This window comes from Anoplophora glabripennis, unplaced genomic scaffold (genome assembly GCF_000390285.2).
Source record: "Anoplophora glabripennis isolate ALB-LARVAE unplaced genomic scaffold, Agla_2.0 scaffold144, whole genome shotgun sequence".
NCBI lineage: Eukaryota > Metazoa > Arthropoda > Insecta > Coleoptera > Cerambycidae > Anoplophora > Anoplophora glabripennis.
The window spans coordinates 534950-555259 of NW_019416377.1; the positions used below are offsets into that span (position 1 = coordinate 534950).

Consider the following 20310-nt stretch of genomic DNA (forward strand, 5'->3'; position numbering starts at 1 on the left):
TCATTAACTTTCTATGTAGAATCACACCCTTAATATTCGCATATCATTAAGGAACACTCGGTATAAACAAAGACTGCCGTGATTTTCTATTTATGTTTTAAGTTATAAATATTCTAGATAATGGGAATTATAATTTATGCTCCTGTTAGATTAGAACGGCGGTAAAATTAAACATAAAAACTCTTAATTCAACAATAGAGATACTTCTCGAGTATTTACTCCAAAATAATGAAACAGATTGAAAACATGCTGCATCTAAATATACTTACAATTTTCTTTACTTGTTAATACGATCTAAAAATGACAACATTTGAAAAAATAACAACAGGTAACAGGTGCTAAGTATCCTAATCCCTATAAGTAGTACGGCACGCCAAATAAACAAATAAAGTATAAATTCCGCATCCCCTGCCAAGTTTTCTAGAATAACCATTTAAATTCCCCGAATTTTTCATTCTACGCAAACCCAAGTTGTTGTATTACGCACTTTTCTTTCCGTCGTCCGTGTTCGTCGAGTTTGCTCCCTTGGCCGCTAGTCTCTAAAAATCAGTTCTTTGTGTTTCCTGTTCGTACTTATTTATCGTTCAGTTGTGTGTAGATGAAAGTGTTTTTGTAGAAGACAAATTTCCAAATTCGAATTCGTCACGACGAAAATCGGCGAATAAGTGTTTCGTTCGTGCTATCCTCGTTTAGAATACGGTTTCTGTAAACAAAAAACGTCCCACTGCCACTGGTCTCCAAAATCAGCTGTGTGTGTGTGTTTGTTGAAGTATGTGTTCGAACGTGCACTAATAGTTTCAAAACCTCGTTTCCTTCTGCTTATTCCTAATCCTATAGTGTATGAATAGTAGTTAAGTGTGTCTGAGAGTTGCAACGATGTTAGCGTGTTTTTGTTTGAATATCACCATTGAGACTGCTCCAAATGACTTTCAGAAGGTTACACCTGAGTCTCTGGGCCTCTCTGATGAAGAGAAGAGTGACAAATTCTTTAAACAGGTATGAATACTTTTCTCATGACTTAAACTTTATCTTAAACGTGTTCTCTTTGCAGGATTTTCAGAAGATAGGGAACCTAGTGTGCATCTCGAAAGTCCATTCGTGCCTGGTAAAAAAGAGGAATGTGGGGGCCTGGACCATTTCTCGATGCATAAATTGTGATTGCCATACACATGCGGTGCATCGACAGAAGGGGGCCTCGATGGTTGTAATCTATTCAAAGTTATTGGTGAGAATTGTTCTCTTTTTTTTTTTAATTCATTTTTATGTACTTTTTTCGGACATTTTCTTTTTTGAGCAAATGTGAATATCAGAAGGCCCTTTTTTGTACCTCAGTGTTCAAGGCCAACATACATACATTTTTATGGGTTAAAGTTAAACCATTTTGTATTAATGTATGTGTGAGTTTTTTACCAACATTTACAAAATGGTATATCTTCATTCTCCTCGATATATTTAATCTCATTAAACATGAATTATTTATTAACAAATTGGAATCGAATTTTAAAGCAGTCCATTTCTTGATTTCTTAATCTGGCAAGTTCGAACTTGTCTAAACTTGTTAATAATGGCATTTCATGTGAGTCATAAATACATAAAATTAATAATAATCTTTCACCAAGTTAGAAAATAGTAATTAATATCAATGTTAACAATGATGGCTCGCTCGCGAATATGAAAGTGGTCCATATTTCTAGGCTTGCATAAAGAATTTTCCTGATGAAAAAGTTTCTTTTGAAATTTACGAAATAAAAAATTTAAATAGAGGCGTGAACTGAAATTTTGAAAAGGGTGTACATATATTTTCAAGACATTGTTTTTCATAATCAACTGTTAGATGCAAACAGATATTTTCTTATTTTTCACAAAATTTTCATTTTTCTTCAAGTTACATCATTATGAAGTTTGAAAAATAAAATGAAATAAATATCGCTCTAAAGATAAATTAGTTTTGCAAAAAAAGACCCTTTTTGAGACTTCAGGATCGGTCATTTAAATTTTTTTTTTTAAATTCATTCAAAATTTTTGTTGTGTGCTGTGTATGGGTCTGGAAGTCTAGAAATTTTCAGCTAAAAACATTATGGGTCCCTTGCTTCATTATCAAAATAAGACTATTTCAATTTTCAAGAGCTTTCACTAAATATCGATTAGTTTTTCTCACTTTGGTATTTTGCCATTTACCATGCTGCACATTAAAAATTATAAAAAAAATTGTAGATTAACTCCTACACAACAATATTTTTGTGCCCAGTTTAAGATCTCAAGATGAGAATTAAATAAATTCATTATTAATTTCACAATATTTGTTAATGTTCGAAAAGTTTATCTGATTTCGTTTTGGAAACGATCTGCTGTTCAACTAAAATTGACAAATGTGAGTTTATCTGTTTTTATAGACATGATATTATTATCTTATTATTTATTTCGTTTTTGAGGATCTTCCAGTTACAAAATAATATACTATTCTGTGAGTTTTCTTTTTGTAGTATTATCTTTTTTTCTAAAATATTTGGGAACTTCAATTTCATATAACCACATGAATAAATAATACAAACAAGTAATTTTAATATTCACTAATTTGAATATTTAAGTGTTGTAGTTTCACGGACATGTTTATTACATTTACGGATAATATGCACTAGAATACTCTTATTTAATTTTTTGGTTGAGTTACAGATAAAATACATATACAGGGTGTTTCTAAAATAGGGTTCCAAGCTTCTGCTGCCTTTATAACTCATTAAAATAAGCCAAAAAGTTCCTATTAACGTGTGCCCTAAAACGCACCCTTAGGAAGTTATATGCCCTTAAAAGGGCTCAAACAAAACTGGTTTTTTTCAAATAAATTGCAGTTATGAAGGATCCGGTCATTTAATAAATAATTTAGGACATAAACTAAGACTATTTAAATTTAGAGTTACACTTACTAATTAAAGAACTAATTACTACTGCAGGCAATAGCTAAATGTGAAATAGAAAATAAAGGGATTAAAATTTTCACTCAATTTACTCGAAAACCATTGGAAATATCGATTTGGACAAAGATAATATTTTTTACGTAAAATTGTTAAGATTTTATAAATCTGTAGAGAAACTTGTAAAAAAATTGAAATAAAAAAAATTACGGGCTGAAAACCCCCTTCACCAACCTAAATGGGACGCATATGATTTGCATGTCGAAAAATGGAGTAGCCCATGTTATTTAATGTAAAAAGTTATGTAAGACCCATAAATTTTTTTCTATTTATTTGCGACCGTTTTGTCAATAACAGAAAAAAAAACAGTTTTGTTTGAGCCCTTTTAAGGGCATATAACTTCATAAGGGTGCGTTTTAGGGCACATGTTAATAGGAACTTTTTGGCTTATTTTAATGAGTTATAAACGCAGCAGAAGTTTGGAACCCTATTTTAGAAACACCCTGTATATTAACGTTTTATTGGTTTGAAAACCAGTTTTAATAATTTTAATTTTTCCTATACTGTATATACGGAATTTTAGTCATTATTTATATAATTTTTCTTTCTTAATTTTGAGAATACGTTGTGTTTCCATTTCCATCATTTTTAAATGTTTTATGACATTATTTTCATTGTAAAATACAAAGCATGTTTAAAAAAATTTTAATTCGGTATCAAGATTTTCATTTTTAAAAGTTTGTTTATTTTGCTCTGTCATATAAAGTTTTATACAGTGCTTATGAAATAGGTACCCAAAAATTTGATATTTTTGGACAATAAAATTTAGTTTTTACAATTTTCAAGTCCTCAATATTCCCTATTTACTTCTGAAAAGTATTGTATGAAATGAGCTTTTTCTTGCAGAATTCTGGAGCGATATCTTCCGTCAAGTCAAGCGATATTTTTTCCACGATTTACAACATCGTCGTCAATCCCAACGACATAGGCCTCGAAGACAAAAGTTCAGATACATATAGGTATTGTAAGTACTGCCGAATAAAGTCATTTTTACTTCAAATGATTCTGTTCGATTTGGAGGGGAGACATTTTTATGTAAAAGAATTACCTATTTGTATTTGAAACTCATGTGGAAATAACAGTGTCTCTCCGTCTAATTTTAACATGAGTATCGTAAGATCCAGAAGTATTTCTGAGTTCTTACCAGCTCAAAGTAAATTTTTTTTATTGTTGATATTTTGAGCGAGAGACTTAACGTTGTTCGTTCCTCAGTTCCGCCTCTGGATGTCGAATCCTCCCTCAGGTCGATCCGCGATATAATGACCGAGTTCATTAGTAAGGAATCCGTTGCCGTCGAGCAGAGGATCAAGACCTACACCGACGAGCAGTACGACATGCTGAATTACTGGAAAGACAGGGCGTTTAAAGAGCACGAATCGTTAGTTAGGTGAGTGAATTTTACGAAAATGAGCTAACTGTTTTAATAATTTCAACACTAAACATGAAGAATAATCGGTACTTCACTTCACTCTTCATTTTACATTCATCCTTGATTTCGTTTCGTATTTTTTAATTAAGCGGCTGAAAAATTGACTTTTTTCTAACCAGCAGTTAATTTAGTAAGCATCACATTTCTTAATCTATTAAAATAGAATAATTTTTGCGGTTGTAAAATGTCTTCCGAAAACTAACCAAATTAATGTCGGCAGTCAAGAAAAATTTAAAATAATGGTGCCTATTTCTGTTTTCCGAAGATATTTTGCAAAAACTGTTTTTTATTGCTTTGTTGTCAATTTTGTATTTCATCTTCAACTTTTAATTAAAGCGTGAACAACCATTTTATATTTAACAATTTTACAATAACTGTTTGTCAAACAGTTAAATCAATCAAACAGATAATTTTTAATGTTATTAAGGCTTAAAATTAAAAAAGGGATCGACAACCAGTGTAAACCAACATTTGAACTATTTTTTAAGCTCTCTCAACAAATTTAAGTGCTTTTTTAAAAAATCTATTAATATGATCAATTTCAAACAAAAGAAAATTTTTGTAACATTTTTTATGTATCATTTGAAATTACGCTATTAATAAAATAAAAAAATAAGTGGCGCTCCAGGAAGTTGCGCCATTAGCTATTATTTTATGCCCCCCAACATTTTTTGTACTCGATTCCGGAACAGCCTGTATTTTGGAGAATAACGGCTGCAATAAAATTTACGATTCTAGATAATAGTTTGGTTATTTTTTTTGTCTGGCACTATCAAATTTGTCAAACAAATGATAAACTTAATTGTTGCTGTAATTCACGTTTAATAGAAACTTTATCAGCTTTATTCTTCTTTGTTGCGCCAATATTGGAAAAAATGTAGATACCGTTTAATTACACCCAATATGATAAGCCAACGTTATGCAGATACCTGTTAATTATTATTTTTTTGAAGCTAGAGTAATAATGGTTACAGTTAAATTTAGTTTCCTTTATTTAAATTACCAATAGGGCCCCTTGTCACACTTTAAGGGCTATCGTTAGTAGTCTAGTCGACTTTTTTTTTTTCACTCAGCATTTACAAGTTCTTTTAAGTGTAATAATATTAACAATTAAATATTTTTTATTGTCTGCTTTACAGTCGTTGTTTCCTAAATGTCGCGTTAAAATTGGTCGTTACTCATCTGAGGTTTTGACCAATCGTAATTAGGCATTATGGTGTGTTTTTTCCGCTTTGTGGATTTCTTATCAGTTTGTGCTTTATTCGTTATCGTTAATTACTTGTTGTGGTTGCACATGTAATATTTGTTTTCAGTTTTCTGTTGATTTGGATTAGGTTCCTTTAGGTTAGGTTAATTTGGGTTAGGATAGGTTAGGCCAGGTGCATATATAAAGTTAGAGGATCGAGTGGCAAAAATTAAAGAATAATCGAGAGAGAAAATGAAAACTTTTGATATATTACTTGTTACCTTTAATTGCAGTAAACCACAATTATTTATATTTAAGGTATATTATTTATTACTTTTCTTTTCTATTTGTTTTTTCTTCAACCATCCTTAGTTTTTTTATGCTACATATTAAATAAGGTACTATTATTTTTCCTTTGGAAAATGTGTTATTTTTGATTACCTTAAAGTGTTACAGACCTTTCGTATGGCTTTAATGTAAATTTTTTAACAGGGTGATATGTAGTGCAATCGAAACTGAACCTGAAAGTACAAAGAAATCGAGCTACGGCTTTTTCACCCCGACTGCATCATCTTCATCGCGACCTGCTAAACAGACTGATATGAAACAATCTGGCGGTTTTGCCTCTCCCTACGACAGCCCTTCTGCGGTAAGGATTACTAACTTGACACTTACGAACAGATATGAAAAACGAACGTTGCTTTCAGACCTCTTCCTGGAAGCCCTTAAGACCCGACAAGAGCAGCCCCTCCAAGGGTACCGACTCGGACGAGTTGATATTCGAATTCGAGAGCGACGAAGTGAACTCGGTGCCTAGTACTGACGTAGATGAAAGCGATAGAGAGGGTTAGTTCCGATAATCGATTAAAACGTGTTTCGTTCAATTTTTGTTTTGTAGATAAAGAGGAGGGAATAAGTATACCGAGGTCTACACCGTCGAGGCCAAATTTGGCCAAATCCTTACCCATGAATATACCAGCGTTCATTGCGAAGCCCAGGCAGGGTTCGGGTGAGGAAGTTGATGAGGCTTCGGTAAGTTAGTTTCTACGAATTCTAAAATATTTGGTGATGTTTTAAGTTCTAAATAAATTAACATGGGCTGCTCGTTAAAATATAAATTATGCATGACCTTTTTGCAGCCGGTGGGTGAGAACGTGGACATCGCAGCTAGCATAAAGGCATTGGCGAAAAGCGTGCACGGCGATCCCGTGTTTGGGGACCTGCCGAGACCAAGGTTCAGCACCCAGATTTAAGGGGTCCGCTCCCAAATCTTCCATGATTCTTCCCTTACTATACACACCCCACACACACACCTATTTTTTTATACTGAATGGAATGGCAAAAGGGTTCTCTAAGTTGACGGCTAGTTACAAACACCGATAAATAATTTCTACAGATAGTCACATATTTTAACTAAGTCTAGTTTGATTCGGTTGTGAGGTCGTTTCGAAGCATCAGGTGTCACTCGTGTATCATTGTGATTGTATGTTAAGTTTAAAAATAAATGGTTCCTTTATCAGACATGTTGAATTGGACAAATTCTATGCAAAAATCAAGTTTTTATCGATGTGTGGCCAGTAGAAGGAAAAACAATACGACTCAGGTACGATTTTCTAAATGTAGAGGCTAATCCGTTGGAAGTTTGGAGATTTTAAAAATTCTTAGGAAAAATGTGTTTTTGAAATCGTTAGATGACAAATTTCTAATTACTGCTAATTTTATCTTAAGCGTTTTTTTGGTTATTAACTTTTACGATAGGATTACTTGATCTTTTAATATAATGGGTTCCTTATTTATTAAAGAAAAAAATACTTCCATTTAGCAATTACAATTTTCTAAAGTGTATATACTTACATGATTAAATAACCGGTAAATTTAGGATGAAAACCTTAGTGACACTGTCAAAAAAAAATAGGGGCGATAGGGATTTTTTGAGAGTGTAGCGATCTAGTTTTCTCATCTCGAAGGTTGATTGGTTGTCGAACTGTAAGTATTATAAACAAGGGTATAATGGTTACACCTAATTTCGATTGTTTTATAAATTTGCCAAGGCCAACTCTGCAGAACTGTACTAGACTGCTTCTTTTCTTAATAAATGCGTTTCAAGGTGACGGCAGACTTTTGTCCTACCGAAACAATGTGATACTTCGTAGTCGAGCATGGGGTACCTTAACTTTCAAACATGGTCTCGTTTTTTTAAAACTTTAAAAAAAATCTTTTAGTCTATCAAAATCGTATTTTATTAATTGAAAAAATTACATTTTAGTCACTAAAGGTTTTAAAAATACTTATTTTTCCAAACTCTGGTTAATTTTTAAACGGCACAATTTTGTATTTTGTTGTATTGTCTGTGTAGCTGTACTTTATTTGAATACATTTTATTTGTAGTTTTTAATCGATGTTTAAGTTACCTGTGCCATAGTTCCACGTATCACCAAAGTAATTTTTTTTTAATCGTCCCGTTTATCCCAGGGCCGAACTATATTTTATTGTTACTATGAATTCATAACAATGCTGTGCTGATTTCGTCAAGATCTATTCATTGATCTGTTTATTTTAGTTACTTTTTTTACTACTATTTGTAAGATATTTTTTGCCATTATTTTTGGAACTTGTTGCTGTACATAATACGACTAAATTTACGAAACACTGAAATTGTACAATTATTGTTTGTAATTTTTTAGAGTAACGATGTTCTTTAAGTATTAAAAGATGCAAAGTTTACTAGTTGTTTTTTTTTAAATTTCCCTGCATTATCAATTGATATTAGGTTTTGCGACTTTATAGCTCTCCATCTTGGTTTATTTTAACGCTTTTCGGCATTGAAATATCTGAAAAACTTGTTCCCATATTTATTTAGCCATACCCATATACAAGTCTGGTCGAACGTGGAGGTGGTAGAAATGTATAGGCCCAGTTGAAGAACGCGCGCGGGCAAACGGCGCACGAACACAGCTGCACTGGGCGACTGGGCCATAAATTTCAGTTGTTGACAAGTTACCTAGCAGTGCAGTGCACAATGCGGAATTTGGTGTGATTCTGGTAATTTTAATTTATTATAGGCACCTTCTATTAATCATTCATATCATAATTGTGAAATGGAGAAATAATAATTGTTTACTAATATCATTACGACATGGCATTTTGGAGATCTTTTGAACAGAACAAAACGAAATACCACCAGACAATATTGAAATAGTAGAACCGGTTGTTGATGAAAGATTTAGAATTTAAAAATAAAGATTTACATGTTCAATGTCAGTGTCTCATTTTAAATATTTACCATTGTTTAAAAAAAGAAGAAAATGAAAAAATCAGATAATGAAATTATAAATAGAATTCACATATTAACTAAAGTTTTAGTCTCCACAATTTTTCCTGTTATTAAACAAGGTGTTGTAGATCATTGCGTAAAGAGGAAGCGAAAACAAAAATTTAAAAATATCGATATGATGAGACGTAATTCGGTTGACAATTTATATAAAGAAAAAATATGTTGTTTGTCAAATTAACATATAGGTAATAGAAATTTTCTACACATATATAAATTATTATAATTTTTTACATTTAGCAGAAAACTTTTTTAGGGATGCCTATGAAACTCATAAAATTTTATTGCTAGGCCTTTTATACATGTTCAACTGACTTCCGAAAAACTATAACACATTGTTATGATGCTTTAAATTTCTTTTAATTTAAAAAAACTCTAACTTGATAACATGTTTCAAACATATGTAATAATCCCCTAATTAAAGAGGTTCTCCAGGTTTCCCTCATTCCTGCACTGAATGATGGTTAGGGCCTACCAACATGTCGTTCCTGGGCGCAAATGCGGCCTGCCTAATAATAATATGCCGCCTCCTCTCCCGCACAAGTCTCCGACTTATGGGCTAATTCTCGTAGTTAGAATGAGTAGATATTATTATTATATTAACGAAATCTTGCCTGAATTCTAAACGTTGTCGAGTAATTGTTTTCTCTTTTATATATATTTCTTTCAACATTTAGCGTTACTATTTAGTGCTAAAATATTGTGTGATGACGTAATTTCTGTAACCATCTCATATCTACATTTGTAAACTTACTGTACTTACTTACAGACTGTAAAGTCTGGTTCTATTACAAGCCATGTATCCTCTCTCATTACTTGAAGAAAGGCTACACTGATTTTATTTCTTTAATTCTAGTTTGTTGCAGATATCCTGTTCGAAGGACCAAGAATGTAGAAATAATTTCAGATTATCAGTATATTTTTGACATTTTATTAATGGAGTTGATGGTACATGATAAAAACATACTCAGTACGCATTGAGTGCAAATAAGTCAAAAACGCTGTAAAATGTGAAGTTATACGCTAAAGATACCCTGCTTGAAGAACCAATAATATAGAAATAATTCCAGATTAAGAGTAATTTAAATCTATTTGCACTCAGTGCGCATTGTCAATATTCTCGTCCTTTATTATTGGAGTTGATAGTACAGGGCTCATTGAGTGCAGAAGTTCAAACACTTTGAAAACTCTTAAATGTCGTTACATACTACACGCATCCTGCTCGAAGGACCAAACATGCAATTATTTCCAGACTAACAGTAGTTTACTTACACTCAGTGCGCATTGACAATATTATCATTTAATGGGCAAAGATATACTCGGTGTGTATCGAGTGCAAAAAGTCGTAAACACTGTAAAATGTTGAATTACATGCTACACGCATCCAGTTCGAAGGACCAAACATGGAGAAATAACTTCAGATTAAAACGTTGAGTTTTTAAATACACTTTATTTTCAGCCTTCCATGATGTGTAATGTGTCGAGTCGGCGACGACCGCGCTCATTACAAAAGTGACAACCAACGAATAAAATACCGGAGTTGTGTACAATTATTATTTAAAACAAATTACAATTTGTTAGTATTTCATCCGATTAACACTACTTAATAAAGTAAATCACAAAAAGCACAACATTTTACAACATGCCAAAGCCTTTAGAGTAGTTGATTGCTTTCACAAGTCTATCTTTGAGCTTCTCCTTGGAAGAATATTCCGGAAGCAACAACACGTTGAAACAGGTGTGCGCGGTGGGCAAGCGGTCCGAATCCGGTCCGTTCTTGGCGATCACGAGCTTCAGCCTGCTCAACCCTCCTATGGGTACCCTGTCGGACCCCGTCGTGAACTGCAGAAGTTTCCTTTTGTCCTCCACCGAGAGAGCATGTACGATCGACCAAAAGTCTTTGATGATCTGTGTGTTGTCTGTGTATCCCCCGTCGTATTCCGTGGAGTTTTCTAATTCATCGAAATCAAAGTTCTAGAGAAGAAAGTGCACATTAGAACGTTTTTAACGTAAAAAACCGGGTTGGGAGTACTTACTTTACTGCCGCATATTAATAATTCAATTTCTTCTGGACGGAAAAGTAGTTCTAGAGGCGATTCGTCGACCACCATCTGAAATCCCTTGTAGAATGCGTGAAACTGTTTTTCTACGGATTTGTTTAGGAGGAAGTCCGCATATAAATCAACAAATTCCTGCAATTAATCAACAAATATCTGCAATATATTTTTTATTAATGTGTATAAAGTTAGGTTTTCATTTGAAAAGGTACTTGCTTAGACCAAGTTATATGTACGGTAATCTAGAATTGACCAAAAAAAATTTTGGGTGATGGAACCCCGAAAAATAATATGATTTCATGGGCCTTCAAACTTCAAAAAACTAAAAAAAGGGAAAATTTTTGCAAAAATTTTAAGATTACTTGGGTAAAGTTGGGTATATTATTAGTGAAATATATAACGTATAATAAAAATCCTAATCTCAAGATAGCTGAGTACCAAATCTCGATTTCACTAGGAATTCGAATGTCATTTCAAAAGAAAAAAAAAATTTCCAAATTTTTCGTCAACAATATTCTCGAACGGATCAACTGATTTTGATGGCATTTACAGCTTTTGACGTAGTTTCTTGAGCTTTAGCTTCCTATGATCTCAAAACGTCGAGATTTGACGAATACTCAATTTTCGAAAATCGGTACTAAATCAATAACTTCCCAATTTCGAAAAATTTGTGGTTTTTATAGTGGGAAGTCAAAAAATATTCTGAACCCTTATCCATTTTGTGTAGAATATGGGTAATGGGGCGGCATTTTTTACGGTGCCCAGGGCGGCACTAAGGGAAAATCCGGCCCTAGCTGCCGCATTACAAAACCGATAAACTGAAGGAAAACCTAGAATAAATGCAATAAAATGAAATTGTGACATGTTCAGCTATTCTCATCTCACAGAAATAATGTTAGCCATTTATTTTTGCCTGCCTAACGTCCTGTTGTCATATCACATCAGGTGGATTGAATTATGTAGTGCACACGTTGCATTATACAAATAAAAAATAAGAATTTCAGAATAATATTTTGAGGAACACATATTATTCCCCCTAAAAAACTGCCCTCCCACTTGAAACTAGACCCTATAAACTAATGCAAACAACTAAAAGATCACGTTTTTTTTAGCTTAAACACTTTATAATCATGATTAAAATGGAAATGGAAAAATTTTTTTTTGAGGTTTTCTCACATTTCTACCGCAAATAACGTTAAATTGATGAAAAAAAAATTTGAAAAAACTGTTTTTTGTGATTACAGATTGCACAAAAATTAATTAGAAATTTGTCTCAAAAAACGGTATGAATCGGGGTCGAAATCTGGTTTGGGTCATAATCTTTAATTTTAATTTAATTAAAAGTTGATGAATAGAAGCATAGGACGGAAAAGCTATTGTTTTCTTCAATGTCCGGAAGGTTTTCCAAAAAAACAAAAAACGACGAAAAATTTCGAAAATTATTCGTTTTTTTTCCATCAATTTAAACGTTATTTGTGGTAAAAATGTGAGAAAACCTTAACATTTTTTTTTTCGATTTTAATGATTATGAAGTGTTTAAGCTTAAAAAACGTGACCCTTTAATTTTTTCAAAAGTTTGTTTGAAACAAAGAAACAGTTCGCTAGATCGAGATGAAACTTCACAGGGTTCTTCTGGGTATATGAAACTGTAAATGTTGTGCTTAACATTAGTCATTTCGTGAATATTTTTAATTTAGCCGTCAATTTTCTAAAAAAAAAACATAAATTACCCTTTTCTCATGTTTTTTAAAATCGTGTAAAAGATGAAAAAAATAAATTTTCCGAAAAGTTACGGCAGAATGTTATAGAAAATTTATTCCAGTTTTCGAAACTGTGTTTCAATTCCCTGTACGACAATTTGTCGCCGAGATATCGATGATTAAAGACAAACGAATCCTTTTCCATTAAAAGTCCAATATTTCGATGAAAAATGGCTGATCAAAATTAAAAAAAAGGAAATTAAAGCTGAATAAACAAGCTATCTGGTCCATGCAATGGCTTGGCTGAAAAAAATATTTCATGGAAATTAAAAAACATTTTCAAAATTTTTTTGTCACGCTATTTCTTAAAATTGCATAACCGTAGCTCCTAAAAAATTTCAACCAAAAGATCTAAATACTAGAATCTTCAAAATGATTTTTTTTAATTCTCGATAGGACCATTTTCCACCTAAATACAGTCTGTCAAAAATCACGGAAAAATTTCGGAAATTCTTTTGACCCTAATTTTTTGCATTAGTGTATACTACACTAACATTTAAAATATTGCCGGGTTCTGATAAATCACACTGTATTTTGAAAATTGACCAATAAATTTAAGGCACTTATATAAATCATTTTGTCTCCCTATGTTACTTACGTATTTATTTTCTTGCGTAATGCTAATGCTATCCCCCTTCTCCTTCAAGTCGTAGTCAATCGTCGAACCGAAAACGTCCTGATAACTTATCCTGAACGTTTGCATGAAGACCTCGTCCAAGTCCGAGTCGCTATACTCCAACATCTGTTTCAAACTATTGTAGAGCACCTGGAATCCGTAGACTCATTTTCAAAACTCATTTACAACTAATATTAACGGACATTTCTTACCGGATTCCAATCCTGTAGGTCCTCGAAGGATCCCCTCTTCCCCATCAGTTTCCTGTACAGCACCATGGGAAAGTTGACGGCAAGAATGACGTTATTGTAAATAGCGAGACCAAGAACGATGCCGATGAGGGTGAACTGGGCGTCACTCTCGAAACTCGTGGGATTGAACCACACGGTCTGCGTCTCGGGTTGTACGGTGAACATTGCGTAGTCGGGGTTGAAGATCTCCTCGATCACCAGCTGGAAGAATTCCTTGGAGACCCCGCCCTCGTCTATGCCCTGCTCCCCCTCGAACTCCACCACCAGTTGTTTTTTTAGATCGTTCGGGTTGTCCATGGAGATCATTTCTAGCTCGACGAGGGCGTCGTCGATGATGTGGTCCCTCCTCACTTTCAGCCTCAGGTAGGGTTGAGACGGCAGTCCCGTCACGGCTTGGAGGATGCTTATCCTCCGTTCCGAGTACATTCGTATCCTGTTGTCGAAGTACAGTCCCATCGTTTTCGTGGCGGGTGTCAGGATGAAGGGATAGTGCATAAAACTAAATTTACCTAACAAAATGTGCATAAATATTACAATGTCATAGTTTTTTTACGAAAAAATTTAATATACAGGATGTTACAAAGGAGTAAGTCAAGCCACAGGTTCCTTCAGGATAACTAATAAGATTTTCTTTGTGGACGGGTGGATGGGGGTACAGACTTGCTCAGAACAGAACAAATAATTAGCAGGGTTCATAGTTCAAAAGTAATAAGGAATTCCCTGACTTTTCCAGGTTTTCCCTGACATAAAAAAAATCCAAGTCACTTGTAGTTCATTTTTACATACAAATGGTGTTTATGCATTAAACTTTTTCTCAACTGGACTCCATAATCTTTTTTATACCCAAAGAACCTCATAAAGGTTTCAAAACCACAAATAGTTTTCTCTTACAAGAACCCAGGGCCGGTTTTCGCAAAATTTCCAAGTTGCAAATTCCCTGACTTCCATGAATATTTTTAAAATTCCCTGACTATTCCCTGTTTTTCATGAAGAATAACGAATTCCCTGACTTTTCCCGGTATTCCTGGTTTTCCCGGCCGCTACGAACCCTGTAATTAGTGAACCTCAACACACGAACACGAAATTAAATTATTTCAGAAATTACCAAGTTTACCCCTATTTATATTACACACTGCAGTTAACAAAATAAAATTTGATAAAAATTCCCTAGAATTTTCCTGTAACAACTCACTTATATTAACAAAATTTCATTTGAAAGTTACTTTTGCAAATTTCTAGAAAAATATATTCACAATCATCCTGCAAGCATTCTGTTCAAAAATCAATGTAATTTTTTTCAGAGAAACCTACTTACAAAAAATACGTGAAATGACTATTATATTTCCAGCATACCATGTTCTGTCTCTCTGAAAGAACCCAAATATGGAATAGCAGAGCTTGTACACATATTGAAGGTTTAATAGCAATTTGCCTGTTGAATAACAAAACAAAAAAAACAGTTTGCCTGAAACTGTTGTGTTAATTTGGGGTAGCTCGACGAAATAAAACAAAATATGACATTTACGACAGCCTCAAAAGCACAATATTACCTTTGAAAAAAAAAAAAATTATGTAGCTGCGTCAGCGGTTGCAAAAATAAAATCTGTTGTAAAAAAAAAATTTTGAAATGTACAAGTGTTTGTTTACATTGTGATGCCTCCCAATGCGAAAATTTTGAAACTCAAACATCCAATTAGACGATGATTCTTTTGACACGTTTGAATTACTCACTGATGCAATGAATTATGTGGAAAATGAAGTTGATCGCGTGGAAAATATAGAAAACGAAACCATGGAAGAAGAAGAAAATAAATCACAATCGAGGGAATTGAAGATAATTGAAACATAAGAGTGATATACTTACTTACACAAGCTGTGAAAATAAAAAAATGTAATCGACGAATATTTTTATACCACGTAATTTTCTGCACGATAATTAAATAAATATTTTGTAACACTTTTATAACAAAAAAAATATAATTACCATAAAATGTTGTACTTACTTTATTTCATAAACAATTATTGAAATATTAATAAGAGGTGAGAGAATTTTAGACTAAAGGAAAATTACATTTTTCAAAGGTAATTATGCTTTTGAGGCTGTCGTAAACGTCGTATATTGGTTTATCTCGTAATTCTACTTCAAATTAAGTACAATAAAATTTTTGTGTGTGGTCCAGAAGTCAAGATAATGAAGATTTTGAAAGTAAGAATCCTTTTGAATGCGCTAACTCAGTTTTCGGAGCGGCTAAAATGAACCACACTATTATTTTATTGAAGATATAAGTCTTAACTACAATCTCTGTACGAATGGTCGTTACAGCACTTAAATAGCGACTTGTGGAATTTTTTGAAAAAAAAATATATCAGCTCCAGAACGTCGTAGAGCAACGATTTTTTTTTTTAATTGGCGTAAAAATGCCAGCAATCGATTCCTATAATAGACATTATCGAGAAATGAAAATCGAAAAAGGTATTCAAGTAATACCTACGCAGACAAACATTTTTAACTTTTTTCAGTCATCTTTGGACACTTGAAATGAATAAAATCGTTACCATGAAAGTACAACTCTTAATAAAAAAAAATGAGCCCTGATTCGTTTCTCTATGACTATTCGTCAAGCAAGAGGAGGCGATTTTTGAGATGATCTTTTTTTCGAAAAATCGGTACAACTCGCAAAATTTTTAATATTTTTTAATTTTAAAAAAATATACTTTTTTGCTTGCCGAGGGCTACATTTACAGTAAGTAACAAGTTTCAAAACCTTAATTTGCAAGAGATACAGCAAAAACAAAAAAAGTCGATTTCTGACGTTTTTTTTTTGATATATCTCGAAAAGTAATATAGCAATCGATATATTTAAAAATACAAATCGACAGGTTGTTTTTAATAGCTACAACATTCTCATATAACCTTTTTCGATTGGAGTACAATTTTTTTTTCAGCGAAAAACCGTTTTTTGACGTTTATGAATTTTTTAGGTTAACTTCGCTGTAACAGGAAAAAAACACTATCTTAAAAAAATTTTTCCTATATCACCATATTTTTTCTTTCCAGGTGCTATTTTTTGTAAATTTAACATAAGATTGTGACATATTGATTGGACTATAATGCAATATATTGAAAATGTAGCTCTAATTCAGAATTTTATATGCATGAAAAAAAAAAATTAAGTGATGAAGTATTTAATCTATAAAACAACACATATGAAATAAAAGTTTGTGCAAAGGTTATTAATAACAATTTTTTTCTTTAAATTTGACAAGATACGGTACCGTCACAGGCTGTTATTAAAAAATTATTTTTTTCCACAGAATCTGTGGTTAATGGCTTATCTGACTTTTTTGTAACATCATGTATAACTAGCAACGCAACGTTTCTAGGTTCAAATTATCAATTCTTAATCTTAAAAAAGCAAAAAACATACCTAGTTCACTTTTGTAATTGGCAAAGTCCCTATCCATCTCTACGGTGTCGCTGAGGAGCTCATTATAAAATTCCGAGAAGGGTAAAAAAGGTTTCCTGCAGTCTAACACGTGTATGCCCAATTCCTCGGCCAACGGGTCCACGGGAGGTGTGCTTTTGTTGACTTTACTAGCCAAATATGAGCTGTCCATGGATCCGGACATCTCGTCGCACCTCAGATCGGGAGATTCCAAGGAACCCGCCAGCATATTTGCATAGTATAAAATCTAAAACGTTTTCAAGGAACGAAAAAATAAGAATAAAGAAAAACAAACTCACTTTCATAAGTTTCGTGGCAGACGTGATGACGTTCTCGTCTTGCACGAACAAGTCCCTGTGAAAAGGGGTCAGTATAACCCTTAACGTTATTAACTGCTGTAAGTTCTCTAATATGTTCCTAATGCTGCTTCGGCCTACGTTCGACCACATCCTGGCCAGTTTGGCCTGCACCTCGACCGGCAGCCACTGCGCCGCCCTGCAGATGGCGGGCAGTGCAGTTTCCAAGAAATCCCCCGAACCTAGAAAGTGAAAAATTCAGAACATGTACTCGCACCTATTTTAAGATCTTACCCAAAGCAGGTATTTCGAAGACAATGAGCAAAACGTTGACAATATCATCCTGATTTTCCCGTTCTTTCCTCGTCGGCAGTTCCATCTGCAGATTTCCCGCAAGCGTTACAAGAGCGTTGATCAGGGCATTCTCGAAAATCGACGTTTTTAGCTTGAAGAGAGCTGTAAATGCTCTCCGCACAGCGGACAAATCGACTGGGAGAATAGTGTGTTTACTTGACTCCGCGCAGGAGTCTTCATCTTTATCCTTTTCGCCTTCTAACGACCTCACCTCTTCTTTATTTAGACCTTTTATTTCACCTGAAAGATCAAAATAAAAATTCCATAGGGCCACTACTGTGTCCATCAGCCTTAAAATAATGCCATACCTGGAGTGTCTGTTGTAGACGTTACTTCCGTCGGCGAACTCACTTCCGTTTGAACAAAACTCCTTGCCAGGTTCTCAATACTACTAAAAATTTCACCCAAGGTGCGAATCAAGGGCGAATAACTGTCGTTTGTTTCACATTCATCGATAATGTCGTATAAAGACTGCTCAGTTAAAAACGAAGGGACCGGAACTAGAATAAATAAAATAAGTAGAATGATCGATCCTATTAGCGCTTGAAGACTCACCACAGTTGTATTTTACACTGTTTTTGCTATTTTCATCCGTACTTGAGACCACAATGTCATTAGTAGGGAGGGTATCGTTTTCAAGACATATATCAGGGGACGTGACACTGTTTTTAGTACTTAATATGCTGTTTTGTTTACGTGCAATTTTGTTTGGGTGTCTTTCACATAGTCTTGCTTCTTGAGAAAATAGTTGGATAGCTTGAGCGGCCGCTTCATCGGGAGTAAGAGGTTTCAACTAAAACGTAAATGGGAAACTTGAAAAGCCCTTAAATTTCATTAGACAATTTCTTACTTCCCCGCTGGATGCACAGAATTTGTTATCGCAGCTAGGATTTCCACAGCCATCGGTAAGTTGATAAAAGTATCTTTCTATGAGTTTCTTGGCAGCAGCCCGTTTCATAGCGTCCTCTTTATTGTCAGTAGTGGAATTTTCTTCGTTGTTTAAGCTACTTGACGAGGCTTCTGGGTTATTCCTGGAATTTGGAAAAAGTCATGTCCGTTTAGTATCCGTAGGCTCGATATTATAAGAAAAGAAAGAAAGGATTTCATATGATGACATTCAAGATTGACATAAAAAACATAACCTAGAAACTGCTTCAAAGTCCCGTAGTTTCGACAAAAATCAATAAAAATGGATTTTATTTGCACTTTTTTTCTTTATTTACCTTGAAGCTTCGTCGGGATCTGTTATTTGATCTGAAGAGCTCATAGAATTTGTTTATAGAAAAATCTAAACTAAAAAATAAAATATATAATAAAAACATTCACGTCTGATCTTTAACACATAAGTTTTATCATTTGCGGAATTTGTAGGGACTTTTCTACTACTTATTACGCGTATAATGTCTGTTTTTATTTTTTTTAACTGCGAAGTGTTGACTTTTTAGTTTTGGTTTACTACGTTGGCAACGCAGAGCAGACGTAAGCACCGTTGTTGGTAGCACTGATTTCGACATTTCAAGTTTCAAAAAGTTATATAGTTCATTGTTCATTGGGTTATCATTTGTTATTGCATTTTTGTGCGTGTGTCATTACACTATACGCATTAAATTGCATCGCGATATTTATCCTCATATATTATACAGCTAACAGTAAAAGTAATTGTTCTTCCAATCGATATGAAAAATTACTGTTATCTTGTGAGTAACCTATTGCATATTTTCTTTGAATATACTTGGTTTAGATTTGGAATAGAAAATATTGAAAAACTTGAAATTGAATGTTTATTATTTTTGTATCTGATGAAATTGAACATTTTAGAGAATGTTTTTGTCCTGTAAAAATATATTAATCTAAAAGATTTATCGTTAGGTTTATTGAATACTTTGTATAAAAAAGTTTTTCTACAAAATTTCAATATATGCAAGAGTACGCAACTTTTGGTGTTTGGACTTTTGGGATAGTGTTGCGGGAAAATAATAGCGAATGTTTCCTTTTTTACTTTATTGGTCAATTCTCTTACACAAGAACAACGCTATTGGTACCCAAAGTGCAACAAAGCAGACACAATCTCATCACTAAAACGAAAGTTACCCCTCTAAAAAAGGAGTGATTGCACACAGGACTGTGTTAAAATCAGTTACAACACACAAATGCATGAAAAAATACACAATAAATAATCGATAAAATCAATTTGAATAAAATGCCTTAAATTACTAATACATTTTGTAACATTTGCATAGTTGTTGGTAGAAGTAATAACGAGTCTAATTTTGGAAACAAGAGCGAACCGCGTTCGGGTCTTCTTGTTGCCCATCGAAACAATAAATACTAAGCAAAAATATTGCCTGCTTTTATTATCATTAAATTAGAATCATGTGTATGAAATATATTATCTAAAGCATGAGTACACCCCTGATTAATGGCATACGTTGACCTCGGAACCAAAATCGGTCGTTTGCTCTGAAGAAAAAAAATCCTACCGGTGACGGTTCCAGTGTTAACGTTTACCTAAGAAATTAACAAACTCCTTATGTTCTACGATGCATATAAACCTAAGATAATCCCAAAATTGTTCCTATACTAGTAATTATTAATTTTCGATGCTTAATTAT

General features: G+C 33.4%; 2 protein-coding genes across 3 annotated transcripts; one reads left to right on the forward strand and one right to left on the reverse strand.

The window, feature by feature from the left end:
• Nucleotides 1–357: 357 nt before the first annotated feature.
• LOC108906870 lies at nucleotides 358–8311 on the forward strand. The gene is made up of 8 exons (XM_018710301.2): nucleotides 358–996; nucleotides 1052–1225; nucleotides 3819–3936; nucleotides 4185–4359; nucleotides 6080–6236; nucleotides 6295–6433; nucleotides 6486–6619; nucleotides 6727–8311. Exons 1-8 carry the CDS (start codon nucleotides 877–879, stop codon nucleotides 6838–6840), a joined length of 1131 nt encoding a protein of 376 aa, XP_018565817.1. The 5' UTR covers nucleotides 358–876; the 3' UTR covers nucleotides 6841–8311.
• Nucleotides 8312–10458: 2147 nt separating this feature from the next.
• Nucleotides 10459–19150, reverse strand: LOC108906887 (ubiquitin-protein ligase E3A). 2 transcript variants are annotated; one of them, XM_018710325.2, is made up of 11 exons: nucleotides 18922–19150; nucleotides 18549–18729; nucleotides 18257–18491; nucleotides 18007–18198; nucleotides 17639–17938; nucleotides 17348–17586; nucleotides 17031–17295; nucleotides 13564–14111; nucleotides 13334–13501; nucleotides 10955–11110; nucleotides 10459–10892 (listed from the first exon to the last, which is right to left on the reverse strand). In XM_018710325.2, the coding sequence occupies exons 1-11, from the start codon at nucleotides 18963–18965 to the stop codon at nucleotides 10554–10556; spliced, it is 2667 nt and encodes an 888-aa protein (XP_018565841.1). In that variant the 5' UTR covers nucleotides 18966–19150; the 3' UTR covers nucleotides 10459–10553. The 2 variants fall into 2 exon arrangements, with proteins under 2 accessions (XP_018565841.1, XP_018565840.1); XM_018710324.2 differs by having other exon boundaries at nucleotides 18254–18491.
• Between the last annotated feature and the right edge of the window lie 1160 nt (nucleotides 19151–20310).

Coding starts and splice junctions, on each gene's coding strand:
- LOC108906887 (XM_018710324.2), bottom strand. CDS start 18,965: ATGAGCTCTTCAGATCAAATAACAGATCCCGACGAAGCTTCAAG. Junction 18,199..18,253: donor CAGTGTAAAATACAACTGTG/GTGAGTCTTCAA, acceptor TATTTATTCTAG/TTCCGGTCCCTTCGTTTTTA. Junction 13,502..13,563: donor ACCTACAGGATTGGAATCCG/GTAAGAAATGTC, acceptor TACGGATTCCAG/GTGCTCTACAATAGTTTGAA.
- LOC108906870 (XM_018710301.2), top strand. CDS start 877: ATGTTAGCGTGTTTTTGTTTGAATATCACCATTGAGACTGCTCCAAAT. Junction 3,937..4,184: donor TTCAGATACATATAGGTATT/GTAAGTACTGCC, acceptor TTCGTTCCTCAG/TTCCGCCTCTGGATGTCGAA. Junction 6,620..6,726: donor AGGAAGTTGATGAGGCTTCG/GTAAGTTAGTTT, acceptor ACCTTTTTGCAG/CCGGTGGGTGAGAACGTGGA.